We start from the raw sequence: 14,235 nt of genomic DNA, 5'->3' as shown, positions 1-14,235 counted from the left end.
AGCTCCTCACCAATCGTCTCCAGAGGACTTGGGGAGCGAGGCAGGGTCATCCTCTGCTCAGTGGGGTGACTCTGAAAGTCTCGGGGGCTGCCATCTGCTTGGCCACCCAGGGCCAGGCCAGGCCAGGCCAGGGATAGCTTGCTTTCTCCCAGATCACAGCCCCGAGCTCCCTGGGGACCAGACGTGACCAGGAACTCCCCTCCTCGGGCTGCGGGGCCAGGACCTGAGGAGAGCCCGCGGGAGCCTGGGCAGCAGCCAGGGTGAGGGACCGGCGCCTCCTCTCACTCAGCCGCTCAGGGACACAGCAGAGCAGGGGATTTTCCTCACGAGGGACTTGGCTCAGGACACACTTCCAGCCAGTTCCTGAAAGTGTCTTCGTTCCCAAGGAGATTGGTTCACACGAAGTAGGAGGGGGGGCCCGAGCATCGCCCCACGTGCTCCACGCACGCCAGGGGGCCAGAGCCCCGGCTTCCAGTCCAGGCTGGTGCCTCAGTTTCTCAGCTGCCATGGAAACACCTGGAACTGGATCAGCTCTCGTTCACAGCTCTCCGACCACTTGCTCTAACCGAGGAGAGCAGAGCCGCTCCGTCAGGGAAGGAGAGGGTGGGCAAGGATGCTCTCCTCTCGGCACAGGCGCCAGCGATGACTGAGGAGCTCGACGGAGAGTCCCAGGAAGGCTCTGCTGTCCTCAGACCAGGGCCCAAGCCCCACGGGAAGCCGAGTCCTCCGTAGCCCCTGCCAGCTCTCCCCAGGGCCCAGGACAGGAGACAGGGGCTGGGGGAGGAAGCAGCACACAGGCTGCCCCCAGGGGCCGGGTCCGCAGGGCTGGGGGGAGTAGGAGCAGGCAGGGCTGGGGCTGGACCCGGAAGCCACCGAGGAAAGAGCAGCCTCCACTGCCTCGGGGACTCCCTCACCCGGGGGAGGCGGCAGTTTCCACGCTCATGCTCCAGAGGAAGCCCAGCGACCCGACCTGGGCGCCCGGCCATGGCCACCCTGCACTGTGACAGCAGCCACCACAGCTGAGCCTGCATTACCCCTCCCCCACAGGCAGCAGGAAACTCCGCTCCCCATGGAGGCTCTGAGGGGCTGGTGGTTTGGTCCAGGCCACCCGCAAACACATGACAAGTGAGGCCTGCCTGGTGGCACCATGCCTGTCCCCTCTGCAGGGTCGTGGCTGGGGGTGGGGGTGGGAGAGCATGGCCGGGTCAGGCCAACGAGCCCCTGGGCATCGAGGGGAGGCAGCAGCGTCTGTCCCCTCCTCTGGCTGCGGCCTCTCCCACCCTCCCTGGACGTGGGGGGAAGGGACTGGACTCTTCCCTGCAAATCGGAGCGAGAGGCTGAGCCGGATGCTGAGCTGGACGAGAGGCCCAGGCGCTCAGCTGTTCCCCCTGTGCTTGCAGGTCAGCAGGAGCCTGGCAGGCCACGTGCGGGGCACTTCTCAGACCTCCAGCAGAAGTCCCTGAGCTTTCTCCAGGCACTGAAGGTGTGTCCCACCCCCGCTGTGTCCCTTTAGGCCTTTTCTGTTTGAAGTGAGCGGGGCGCAGCCTTTGCCCCCCAAAAGCTGAGCAGAAGAGGCCCTGGAGCGGGAACTGCAGGAATCACAGCGGCAGCCTCCGGGCGGGGAGGCTGGGAGGGAGGAAGGAGAGGCCGACAGTCAGACTGGCCCAGGACACCCAGGGCACGGGGACCTGGGGGAAGGATCCCTGCCAAGACTGGGGTCCTTTGGGGGCCCCTCCTATTCCCAGAGGTGGCACCCCCTGTCCTCTCGCCAAAGAGCAGGGGGCGGAGGAGGGGGGGCCGCAGGCTGGGGCCAGGGACCTGAGGCTGGGCCCTCCCTGCAGCTGGACCAGCAGAAGCAGGAGCAGGCCCTGGCCCTTCTGCGGCAGCGGGCGGAACTGGAGGTCTGGGAGACCCAGAAGGCCCTAGACGAGCTGCTCTCCAAACACCGGCTGGCGGTGAGCCTGGCCCTGCCCCATGCCTGCCCCTCTGAGCCTGCATGTTCAGCCCCAGCAGACAGGCAGCGCTGGTGGTCAAGGTGGTGCAGAGAGCACCCCCAGGGTCGGCAGGGTGAGGACCAGGGTGAGGACCAGGAGGGTGATGTCATGATCTGGTCGGACGGGACGAGCCCTCTCAGAAGTGGCTCTTCTCCGTGTCTGGGGACTGTTGGTGGATGTTCTTATGCAGACATTTAGGGAGGCATTCCCAAGAGAGCAGCCAGGTGTGTCTGTGCGCACGTGTCTGTGTGTACATGTGTCTGTGTGCACGCACACGCACTCACGCACATGCCCTCAGACCTACAAGCACACACACACCTGGCCCATTTCCCTTTCTCTCTCCCCCTCTTCCTGCTTCTGGCATCGCACCTGCTGGGTGACTGCCGTTCCCTGGGAGCCTTCCAAAGCCACCCTGGCTGTCCACCCCCCACACTGTGGGAGGCCCATCCCCCACCTGACTGTGTCTGCTGGAAACCTGCCACCCTTCCCCCATCCAGCCCCCTTCCAGGCACCTGGCCAGGCCCATTGGCTGTGAGGTTGCCCTTAATCCTCCACACACACCTGTCCTCACAGAGGCGGATGGAGAAGCGCGAGACCCAGGCCAGGCCAGGAGCAGCACCAGAGCTGGAGGGGCTGCGGCTGTGGGCGGGCCCGGATCCGAAGACCTCCTGGAGCGCTGTGACGGCCAGATCCAGGTGCGTCCAAGGCCGGGATGGTGGCGCCCGCCCAATGTGGAAGGTGAGGTGGGGGGGTCTTGGGCAGGCGAGGTACTGGTGCTGCTGGAGGGAGTCCCCAGCGCCTCCTCACCTGGCAGGTCCCAGCCGTCCCTGGGCAGAGACGCTGCTGCGCCCTCCCGGGGCCCTGAGGAAGGACAGGAGAGGCCGGCCGGCCAGTCAGCCTATGCAGGTGAGAGTCCTCAAAACCAGCCACTCTCCACGTGCTTGCCCATGCTCCCTGTGTGGACCCGAGGGGAAACAGAGTCAGGCACACACTGGAGAGGCCCAGAGAGATGGAGTGACTTGCCTGAGGCCACACAGGAAGGATGGAGCCGGGATTTAAACCTTAGTTCATCTGATGCCAGAACCACGATTGGGCCCGGGCACCACTGCTCCTGCTTGTGGGCGCAAGCTCGACACCCCTGGGGCTTGGTGTGACTGGCAGAAGCCAGCAGGCGGGCTCGGGGGGCACCGTTATCCATGTCTCTCTGTCCCTCGCTCTAGAGCTGACTTCCTCTCTGGCATCATGTTCCTGCTGCTTGAAGGACCACCTTTACCATTTCGGGGGCGCTGTTCGCTGGGGACCCTATCTTTTAGCCTCTGTGTGCTCTGACCCAGATTGTGAGGTTCTGAGCCTGGCAGGTGGGGACGGACGTGCTCCTCAGCGTCTGGTCCTCTGGTGCTTCATTCCCGGCACCAGGGTTTCCCGCGGGCACCAGCAATGGCTTCGAGACGAGGGGACAGGCAACAGCCTCCAGGCCTCTCCCCTCCCAGACCCTCAGCCCACCAGGCCTGGCTGCATCGGTCTCTCCAGACTCGCAGCTCCACTCCTCTCCCAGGTGTCCGGGGCTCTGCCTCAGTTTCCCTCCCCGCGCTGCAGCAAGAGCCTCTTGGGCAGGCAGCTGTGACAACCAGAGGTCTCACCTGCCTGGCTTTTTGTCTCAGGGATGACCATACAGTGTTGCTGATATGTCTGGAAAATGTTCTTTCATATGTGTGTGTATGAACATGTAAACGTGTCTGGGAACGTGTGTCTGTCTGTATGCATCTGCATGCATACTTTTTTGTTTATTTGTTAAGTTTTTTCTCAGTGGAACATTAAATCCACACTCCAATCCCCTTGGCCCTCTCCTGGCAGAGGCCGGGTCCTCGTATGATCTTCTTAGAAGCACAGGGTCCGTTTTCCATCACACCCAGCACCGAAGGCGGCCAGCGGCGTCAGTGGCCAGACCTGCCTCAGCCGGGAGTGTGGGCTCTGCTGTCACCCCACCTGCTGGTGCTGTATCTCAAAAGGGCCATTCTTTCTCTCTGGGCCTCCTTCTCCCCATCTGTGGAAGTGGAGCATCTGGGCCCAAGCACCCCAAGCCCCTCTACCTGGGTCTGGGTTTCTGCAGGGTCAGTGGGTTCACACACCAGAACTTCATGTCAGGCAGTGACAGCGATTCCTTTGGCCTCGTGGTTGGTGGGCAGCTGTGTGTACGGGGGGCATCACGTTGCTGCCGACATCCCACCTCTCGGGCCGTCCTGTAGGAGCAGCCCCGGAGCCCCTCCGTGGCCCAGCCCTGCCGCTTTCTCTCTGCCCTCAGCGTCCCTGCAGGAGCCGGAGCCAGGACACGCCCCATCCCCGTTGCCCCTGGCCAGGCTCTACCCTTGGGACCACCCTGTTCACCAGGTACAGGGAGACACCCCAGGGGAAGAGCATAGGAGTGGGGTGCAGGGGAGGCACTGGCGGCCAATGGTAGACTCCAATCCTCCCTCAGCTGCCTCTCTGGGGCCTGCACACAGGGTTCTCCACGGGGGCCCTTGCTTGGAGGAGGCTCTCCCTGCCATGGCATCCCCCACCCTTCCAGCTGACATCGCCCAGGCCCCTTCCTCCCACCCGGGGTGGGGGTGAGAGCAGGCACCTTGGGCAGGGCTGGCCCCACTGCCCAGGCTGCACACTGCAGAGTCGGTGGCCGGGCTCTCAGACCCTCTGGAGCACAAACAGGGACCTGGACTGGGTCAGGACTGGGCAGGTGATAAGACCCCAGCTGCCCTCAGAGTTCACAGTTTGGGGGACAGTCCAGGAGGGCTTCCTGGAGCTGTTGGCCTGCTCCCCTGGTCTGAGCTCCATTCCTGTTGGGAGAGGCCGGTCAGGGAGCAGCCAGGAAGCTAGACAGGCAGCGATGAGGCCTCCTGCTCAGTCTGCCCCACCCCAGGGGAGCCAGGCCCGGAGCTCTCGCTGCTTCCTGCTCCAGGTGCCGGGGCAGAGCCCGTGGGAGGAAGAGCTGCTGCACCTGGACGAGGAGGCCGTGCAGGGGAAGCTGCGCTGCGAGCCAGCCTGGCTAGAGTGTCAGAGGTGAGCCTGCGCTTAGCCCCCCCGGCTCCAGCGTCAAAACCACCCCAGCTCACTCTCTGAGGTGACCTCTGCCTACTTTCCCGTCTGTCTTCCCGGCTGTTGCTGAGAGACATGAGCACGTGGCTGCTTAAGCAGCATCAGCGTCAGCAGCACAGACTGTGGCCTGAGTGTTCACTTAAAAGTCAGGACACTTGTCCGTGTCCCTTCGTAACTGCTCCACGTCCAGGGCGCCCAGCACAGAGAGCTAACCGGTTCCTTCACCAGCCCCACAGCAGGGCCTTCCGACAGGAAGTGCTCACCCAGGACATAACTTCCTTACAGTGAATCCTAGCAGTGGGAACGCACTTTTTCAGCTTCTCGATGTTGCCACATTGGTCCCCAAAGAGGTTTCCCAGCTGAGAACCTCACTTCCGTGCAAGAGGGTCCGGGCTGTGGGCGTCCTAGGCCACACCCACCCCTTCCCCACAAGCCCTGGGCTGGGCTGGGCCCCAGGTGCTTCATCTCAGGCACAAAAGGGGTTGTGAGGGGGTGTGGGAACAGTGAGTTTGGCTGGGGCCACCCCCAGGCTCCCCAGCAGCCCACCCATGGCTCCTCCTGCTTGTGCCCTGCTGTGGGGAGGATGGGGGGGAGGCAGGCGGGGCGGGGGGCGGGGCCAGGTGCACCTGGCTGGCCAGGGCTGGCCGTGCCTGGTTTTCACATTCATGTGCCAAGCTTGAGGGTGTCCCTCTTGCCACCACCCAGGTGTCCAGGCAGCCAGGGCAGTGAGGCCGCGCTGGTCTTGGCCGAGAAGCAGCCGCACGGCCTTAGCAGCCTTGAGCAGGGGCAGGTAAGGCCGCCTGACCTGGGCGTGGGCAGGTGGTGAACACAAAGTGGTCATGTGACCACAGCTGGAGAATTCCTGAATTCCCGAGCCCTCGCCACACCCCAGGCTGCCCACCTTCTCATCTCTGCCCTCGATGGCCTGTCTGGACTGGGGAGGTGGAGGGCAGGTATGAGGCAATTCCGGGGGCGGGGGAGGGGGGGACAGGAAGAGACCCGGGCAGAAAAATGCAAGACACACTATCTGTAGGCACGGCTCGGCCCGGGAACCGTGAAGAGGGCTTAGAGGGTCCAGGTATCACATGGCAATGAGGGGGCCCACGGAACAGGCCTTGCCAAGGGCTGGCTGCAGTCTCCCACCTGAGAGGCAGCCTGGCTGGAGGGCCCGGGGCCACTCCCACACCAGGAATCCTGTGCTGCAGGTGGAGACCGGGGGAGGGGGGTGTGGAGGCAGGGGTCATGACCCCTGGGGCCTGGGATGCCACCTCCCAGGGTCCGAGCCTGGGCAAGGCCGCTCTGCTGAGGTGTGTGCTCTCAGAGACAGCGGGGTCCGAGGTCAGTGGGGACCATGTAACCAAAGGACGAATTTAGTGGTGGGTGCCATGCCCAGACCTAGTGGAAGAGCTGCACAGGAAGGACAGGGGTGCAGCCAGCCTTGGGTGACACGGGGACGAGCACCCCCTCTTCCCTCCTGCTTCCTGCTGGAGCCTACTGTTGGCAAAGCCAAGGGGAGCCAGTGCACGGGGAGGAGAAGGCAGGGCGTCAGGAGAGGCGAAGGGAGCCCCCCACCAGTGCCCGAGTCGGTTCATCGGCGGCTCCTTTTCCACGTGCGCCTTTGTGCCGGGTCGGGTACGGCTGACTTCTCCTCCTCTGCCTGTTCAGAGGGAAACCCGATTCCCGGACAACAGTCGCCTGCTCTCGTGCCAGGAGAGGACACTGCTCCTGCGGCACCACCGACACATCCTCTCGGTGCAGAGGGCCGTGACCCGTCTGCAGCAGGAGCTCCTGGCCACGGCCCAGCTGCTACAGGTGGGCGCTCGCACCTGGGCTGGAGGCTCAGTTGTGGGCAGGAGATGCTTGTCACCAGGGCTTCGTGGGATGAGCAAGTCCCTTGTAAAAACATCCGGGGAGGACAGGAACTCTGGGGGGTACAGATGGAGGGCAGGGGGGTGGCTGCTGACTCGGGGCCCCAAGGTGGTCTCCTGGGCAAGGTGGCCCTGGCCAGGCCCTGGAGGAGGAGACGGTCATGGGAGAGGACCTGAGGCCAGAAGAAGCACGTGGTCTGGAGCTCCTTGGAGAGGCCAGGCCCGTGGGGGACCCTGAGCAACAGGGCACCCCTGGCCCAGCAGCCTGAACCTGGCTGCTGTCTCATGCAGGAGGCTGCGGACCTGGGTGGGTGGGTGGGTGGCTGTTCTCTGTAAGCTGGGAATGCTGCAGGGGGATGGAATGAGCTGGGCTCCATGATGCATCTGGTGAGGGTTAGCAGGTGCATGGTGGGACGGTCACCAGGCAGGTGTGCTGCCTGACCGCGGCCAGCCCGTAGGAAGGGCACCCAGGACAGCTGACACAGACGAGGGTGTGGGCCCAGCTAGTCATGCTCTGGCCTGGTGTCTGCACCATTAGCACTGGGGCTCAGGCTCCTGTGAGGGTGTGCGCACGGTTTCAGCCAGGTGCCTACTCAGGTGAGCACTCCGTCCACACTTTCCGAAGAGGAGATGGACCAGGGGTGTCCTCGCCGGCTCACCCTCTGCTGTTTCTCCCAGGGTTCCAGCCCTGAAGCCAAGGTCCCCTGGGAGTGGGGCTCTGAGAAAAGCCAGCAGCCAGAGGGGCCTGCGCAGGGCTCATCATGCTCCCCAACACCACTCAGGCCCTGCAGCCCCTCCAGCCACGGCCCCTGGAGGAGCCCTGAGAGCCCGGGAGTTCCCCTGTGAGTCGTCATGGGCAGCCCTGGCCCTGTGCTCGCCCTCTCCTCTCTCCGGGAGCTCTTTCCAAATAAACCTCACTAGGACTGATCTAAACTCACGTCACCATCACACTCCAGTCCTGGGTCCTGGAAATCCCTGGGCTGACTACCCTCATGGGCCATGGGCTTGCTTGTAGGGCTGGGTGGGCAGAAGATGGCCCACGGACCCCAGCCCTGTCCACACCCCGATGTGAGTGTGATCCTGGGAGATGCTCAGGGGGACCTGGAGGAGGAGCAGCTGTAGCAGGTGCCTGGAAGACAGGGAGCGTAAGTAACCCCAAGCTGCCCGCAGAGAATGGCAGAATGTCTGAAGCTGGCCTGCCTGCAGGCATTGCCCTAAACCAGGAGTCAGGACAACAGCCACCTCCTTGCGGCTGCGATGGGGGCCACTTTGTGCTGGCATCAGTGTGCCAAGGGCATGGCAGCCTGTGTGGCGTCCAGGCCTCCAACCCATGGTGCCTCCCAGAGCTCAGTGGGCCCAGCTAGTGCACACAGGGCCACACCCCGTGCCAGCGGTCAGTCTCCACACAGGAGTCTTGATAGAGCACGGCTCTGGGCCAGGGGATAGATGGACATCTCCCCCCACCACACCCAGCACTGTGCCCCGTGCCCTGTCACCCCTCAGCAGTGGCCCCATTGGGGGCAATGCTCTGTGCATGGGGGTGTTGGGTGGGGAGGGGCCAGGGCCTGTCTTTCCTTGCCTGTGCACTGGCCACTTGGCCACCAATCACAGCTGCCCCTGGATGTGCTGCGAGTTCCGCATGTGGAGAGTTGTGGCCAGGCTGGGCACTGCAGAGGGCGAGGCCTGGGCAGGCAGTCACACCCTCTGCACTGCTTTGCAGCCCTGTCCCTAAGCAGGATAGGACACCCCCCAGAGAAACTTCAGCTTCGGACGTCCACCTGTGGCCCCTAAGGCCAGCCTGGGGAGAGGAGACGTCCATGGCCGATGGCTGGGTGGACGCCCAGGAAGGGCTGGTGGAGAGCGGCAGCCAAATGGGCCAAGGTAACTGCGGGGCGGGGGGCGAGGGGAGAGGGATAGCAGTAGTCAGAGGACAGACAGTCACTCTGGCCAGTGCCGGCTGGTCTCTGCTCAAGACACTGTGCCTGGGTGTCGCCCATCAGTCATGGTAGCCCTGGGTTTTTCTGTGTGGCCCACGATGCCTCGGCCTTCACCAGGGGCCGTGACCACAGGGCAATAATCACGTTGGCAGAGGTTCCAAGACCTGGGCTTTAGCCAAATAGCTCCCGTCCCTAAGGCTGGTGGCCTAGGACCTCCGTACCTTGGTGACCCACAATCGCCAGGCCAGGATGGAAGGAAGGTTAGGAAGGTGGTGATGGACAGATGTGAGTCCCTCCTGTGGGCCCCCGTGTCCCCACTGTCCCCGCTCTGCTGACCTGGGCATGGCCAAGGCCTGCCCCTGCCCCGCCTTCTTCTCAAACCTTTTCTGGAACTCATATCAGCAGCTCTCCCACAGCCACACTTTCAGGAGCAGGCAGCCATGTGTGCTATGTCCTCACTGGAGCCCAAATAAGCAAGTGCTGTAGCTATTTTGCATTTTAAGATGTTTTTCATGTGGCCTCAGAGTCCCTGGACACCGTGTCTTCTGTCCTGTGCTCCTGCAGTCAGCACTGACGGTCTCTTTGCCTCACAGGAGACCCCCAGCCCAACCCCAGCCCCTCGTCCACAGTGGAGACCTGGGCTCTGATGGAAAGCCATGCACGTAGCTCCTGGGACCAAGGGGGGCCCTGCAGCCCCCGGGAAGCCAGTGTGAGTGAGTGGGGGCCTGGCCTTGCTTTGTCGACCCAGCCATGTGGCTTTTGGGGAGATAACCTCATTCGTCTGGTGAAGGAGTCGACAGGACAGTCTTTGCCTGGGTGGCCCGTCTGTCGGGGGCCATTGGAGCCCACTGGGAGGGGGGTGCCTGGTGTGTGGGGTCTCTAGGGCCCTGGGTGGGCAGGTAGCCCTTGTTCCTTCCCGTGGCCACCAGAGCACAGGTGCTCTCCCCACAGCTGAGGGACGGGACCAGTGCGGGTGGAGGTGCCACACCCTGAATGTGGCGTTTCTCCAACGGGTTTCCAGCAGGTGGTTGAAGGCAGCGCAAGCGGAGTGGGGGCAGAGCTGGAGCTGGACTTTGCCAGCAGCCCTGGCAGGGAGGCCCCTGAAGTGGAAGGCCAGTGGTCAGAGGAGCAGAGGTGTGGGGCCTGTGGGGGCTACCTGGGCCCAGGGGACCCTCGGGCAGGGGTGGGACCTGAGGCGTGGAGGTGGTTAAGCCATTGCTCCCGGGGCTCTCGCTGGGGGATCCTCACTCACCCCTGGTGCCCGCTCACTGGCCTGGCTGCTGGGCACCCCCAGCCCACCCCATGCCCTCCCGAGTCTGAAACAAGGATACCACCCAGTGAATCAGCCCCAGAGCCAGTGGTGGGGGCAGCAGGAGGGGCCCCTCCAGGGAGCACGTGCCTCTGAGCCATGTCCCCCCCAGCTCCCTGATGCAGTGGGGACTGAGGCCAGAACCACCTGAAGACAGGGAGCCTTGTGCTCTGGGGGCAACCTCCCTGCCTCCCGTTGGGGTAGCTGAAGGCCCCCTGCAGAGACCCTGCGCCCCGAGGAGGCTGGGGGGGTGCTGGGAGACTTGCCTACCATGTGTTTGCAGAACAGAGACCTGTTGGCAGGAGGACCCCCACGACCCCCACTCCTGGCAGGAAGCCACCCAGCTGACCACCTGTCCAGGTGATGCCTGCCCCCCCTCCGGGGCCCCCGCCTTTGCACCAGGACCACCGAGTTCCCACTTAGGGTCACCCAAGGCTACTTCTAAGTCACAGCCAGCCTCTCCCGCCACCGCCGGGCTTGGGGGCCACCCCCTCCCCCTCCCATCGCAGTCCCAATTGGCAGGTAAAAGACAAGAAGTGGACTCCCTGTTGGAACATCCACTTTCAAACAGCAAGACAAGGCAGAGGCAGCCAGTCTGTCTCTAACGACAGCTGTGGTTCTGAGCCCCTGAGGAAAGTCCACACAGCGGGGACTCACTTCCTGTGGGGTGGGTGAAGCTGACCTAACCACTAGGATCATAGGGCCCACCCACAGGCACCACCGGACACTTCTTCTGCCTCCATCGGGGCTTTCCGGTTCTGACCCACTGGCACTGACTCCCACCCAGTGGGGTGTGTGCTGCTGCTGCTCCTGGTGCTGGGGGCGTGGCAGGGGAGGCAGAGTGGAGACTGTGGGTGACATCCCCACCCTCTCTTCTCTCCATAGCTCCTGCTGAGGAGGCAAGGCCCCCCACCCAGTGCCAGGGCAGCCCCCCACCCCAGCTCCCCGCCCCCTCGGCCCTGGACTCCCCGCCAGCGTCTGTCCCTGGGACCTGCTCGGGGTCATCAATGGGATCCCATACCCCCTCCTCCGTGAGTGGCCTGTCCTGTCCCTCCCTCCAGGAGTTCCAGAAAGTGTCCGCCTTTCTGGTCCAGCTCTCGGATAGTTCTGCCTCCCTGTCAGACTGGGAGGCCGGGCACACCCCAGACGCAGACCTGGACTCATCCAGGGCGTCCTCTGTTGGAGCCTCCAGGGGGCTGCACGGGGGTGGAGGGCAGGCAGCCTGTGGAGCTCGTCCTTTGCGGGGCTCCCCTACTGCATCAGGGCCAGGCCTCCTGCAGGCGGGCCAGCCATGGCCTCTCCCCAACGTCCCCTCGCCTGGGTCAGGATCAGAGCTGTCAGAGGCATCCAGCGAGGTCTGGGATGAGGAGAGCCCACTGGAGCCTGGCATGGGTGCCCAGCCAGCTGCAGGGTGGCACTCCCCTGCTGGAGGCTCCTCTGACCTGGAAGATGGAGGGTCACCCAGCATGGCACTTCTCTCCCCAGGCCCTGGTGGGGGCCAGAAAGCTTCTGGAACTGGTGGGCATCTGACCAGTGAAGTAGATGCAGGAAAGGCCAGCTGGCCATGCCCTGAGGCTGCCTGCACTGCATTCCTCCCCAGTGCCCATTCCTGCAGCAACTCAGCCCTGTCCCTTCCCTTTCCCTCGGGGTCCTCGGTGTTCAAAGGGGCCAGTTTCAGCCAAGGAGGAGAGACGGGGCCTCTGCAGGCCTCCACCGACTGCCCAGAGCGGCCCCAGGAGGCTGACAGGAATCCCCCACGGGCACCTCCTGCAACACCCAGGGTGCTGGCAGCCCTGAGGGCGGAGAGCCGGGCACCTGGGCATGCGGGCAGTGGAGTCCCTGCTGCCCCAGAGGAAGCCAGCCTCTCTCTGGATGGCAGTGTCCTGCCTGAGATCCTGTCTCCGGTGGACGAGGTGCTGTCCTACGGCAGTGCCGACCTCCCGTCCTCTACACACAGGGATGCTCCTCCGCCTCCCGCCCTCCCAGCAGGCAGCAGGGCCACCCCCAGCCACCCCTCCGAGGACTTCCCTTCCCCACCCGAAGATGCCTCCACCAACACCTGGGAGTTGCCCTCCTTGTCCGAGGCACTGTCCCTGGGGCCCCAGGAGGCCAGCCTCTGCCTGGCGGCAGGTGCACAGGGCAGGAGCCTTGGGGACCAATTGGGTGAATCACATTCTATTGGGAGGAACAAGGTTTTGGGGGGCCAGTGGTCTGAACCTGTCGACTGGCTCAGGTCCCCCTGGTGTGGGGGGGTGGGCAATGCCCTGGCCGGGCCCCCAGGGCAGTCCGTGCAGCCCCTAACACTGTCTGGAGAGGCCTGTGTGACTGGAGAGGGCCTGCCAGCACTGTTGACGGCTGGCCACACAGGGCTGGCTGGCCCCTGGCAGGGGGACCCAGTTCCCGCTTTGGACGGGGGCCCCTGCGTGGGCCCCAGTGGGGACAGGGCAGAGGTGGTGGATCTGGTTTCCACCCAGCTCAGCAGAAGGATCCTGTGCGACACGCTGGCTGTGCTCTCGGAGCTGGCCCCACTGAGCAGCCTGGGGACGGGAGAGCTGGCAGGTGCCGGCCGTGTCCCAGGCCTCACAGGGCAGCCACCGGGCAGTCCTGGAAAGACAGGCCTCAGAAAAGAGTAGGCAGCCTACAGAGACATCCGTGAATCATTGTGTGATTGTGTGTGATCATGTGTGCCTGTGCTTGCATGTGTGTGTGGGTGTGCTAGAGGCCTCGGGAAGCCTGGACTTCCCTGGCATAGGCTGGCATGTGGATGGTCATCGGACGTGGGCCTAAGACTGGACGTTGGCTGTTTGATACCAGCTGTAATGTGGCTCGTGTGCACTTTTTGGGCGCCAGGCCCAGCGCTTCCATTGGCTCTCAAAGACGGCCCAGACCACAGAGATGGAGAGACAGGAGCTAGAAGGTTGTGGGGTGTCAGGCCAGCCGAGAAAAGTCCTGGACTCGGGGGAGAACCATCCTCAGGAGCTGGGGGGAGCAGGTCCTGGGCACAAACGCATCGCCTGGCTGAGATGGCCTCGGGCCAGGACTGCGCCATCAGCGAAGGTCAAGAGAAGAAGAGCGGCTTTGGGGGAAGCAAGGGGCTGAGGCCTCCAGCTTGGTCAGGAAATCAGTGGAGAGTTTGTGCCAGTGAGACTTCTGAGGCCAAGGGCTCCTGTGGCTGTGGGGCTGCCGACGCTGCTGACAGCGGGGCCAGGGCTGCCTGACACCTGCAGGGGCCCAGCTCCTGCCAGGGCCTGCACCCCGTCCAGCCAGTCACTTGTGGCTGGATGACTGGCATGCGCATCTCCTGTGTGCGTTGCAGATTAGAGGACCTGGCCACTCGAGGGTCGAAGATCCCTTCACTGCGACCCGACAACCCCTGGGGGGAGCAGGGGTCAAGGCTTCCCTAAATGTTTCCAGACTCCTCCTGGAAGGAACGAGAGCCCATTTCCTGGTGGTGTCCATTACCAAGTGTGCTCTCCATGGCCCCGTGTGGACCTGGACCCTTGTCAAAGGTGTCGGCAGTTCTGCGTAGGAAACCCGTGCTGACTACCACACAGAGGGTTCCGTGGGGAAGGAAGTCAGAGGAGATGCACTGGGAGGAGGATCGAGACCTGCCAGGCGGAGGCCTCGGGGACGGGTCTCAGCAGTGGACACAGGAACAGCCCCAGAGCCTCTGCCTTCACGGACCTGCAGGACAGGCCACCGCAGCAGCGACCCCTCCCCATAGGAGCCACCACACAAGAGACCCTGCCACCCGCCCCTCACCCAGAGCAGTGCTCTTGCCACAGCCCCTGTCCTGGGGAAGCCACTGGACCCTCGCGCCAATTTGGATGACAGCAGACACTTATGTCCTGTCTGCCTGTCCCAGAATCTTGCATCTGGGCCACAGGGGGCCTGAGCCCCATCTTCCCCAGTACAGCCAGAATGCTGGCCTGTATTCCCTCTAAGCTAGTGCTCCAGGGAATTCACCAAATTCATCTGTACCATCCATCATTTATCATCTATTATCTGTCATTTATCCACCTATCAGTCATCTATGT

The 14,235-nt window shown here is 63.7% G+C and overlaps 1 protein-coding gene across 1 annotated transcript in view; it reads left to right on the top strand.

The window, feature by feature from the left end:
• Positions 1-12,831, top strand: part of CCDC187 (coiled-coil domain containing 187) — a 31,788-nt gene extending 18,957 nt beyond the window's left edge. The window contains exons 10-22 of the mRNA XM_036306859.1: positions 1,401-1,483; positions 1,842-1,955; positions 2,568-2,732; positions 2,816-2,900; positions 4,297-4,382; positions 4,948-5,048; positions 5,790-5,874; positions 6,750-6,896; positions 7,631-7,794; positions 8,745-8,833; positions 9,483-9,598; positions 9,911-10,072; positions 11,095-12,831. Coding sequence (XP_036162752.1) covers positions 1,401-1,483; positions 1,842-1,955; positions 2,568-2,732; positions 2,816-2,900; positions 4,297-4,382; positions 4,948-5,048; positions 5,790-5,874; positions 6,750-6,896; positions 7,631-7,794; positions 8,745-8,833; positions 9,483-9,598; positions 9,911-10,072; positions 11,095-12,831 — 3,134 coding nt within the window. The remainder of the gene's footprint in view (positions 1-1,400; positions 1,484-1,841; positions 1,956-2,567; positions 2,733-2,815; positions 2,901-4,296; positions 4,383-4,947; positions 5,049-5,789; positions 5,875-6,749; positions 6,897-7,630; positions 7,795-8,744; positions 8,834-9,482; positions 9,599-9,910; positions 10,073-11,094) is intronic.
• The last annotated feature ends 1,404 nt before the right edge of the window (positions 12,832-14,235 follow it).

Source organism: Myotis myotis, unplaced genomic scaffold, assembly GCF_014108235.1.
Source record: "Myotis myotis isolate mMyoMyo1 unplaced genomic scaffold, mMyoMyo1.p scaffold_m19_p_44, whole genome shotgun sequence".
In the NCBI taxonomy this organism is placed as follows: Eukaryota; Metazoa; Chordata; class Mammalia; order Chiroptera; family Vespertilionidae; genus Myotis; species Myotis myotis.
This window is presented reverse-complemented; position numbering and strand designations above follow the sequence as displayed.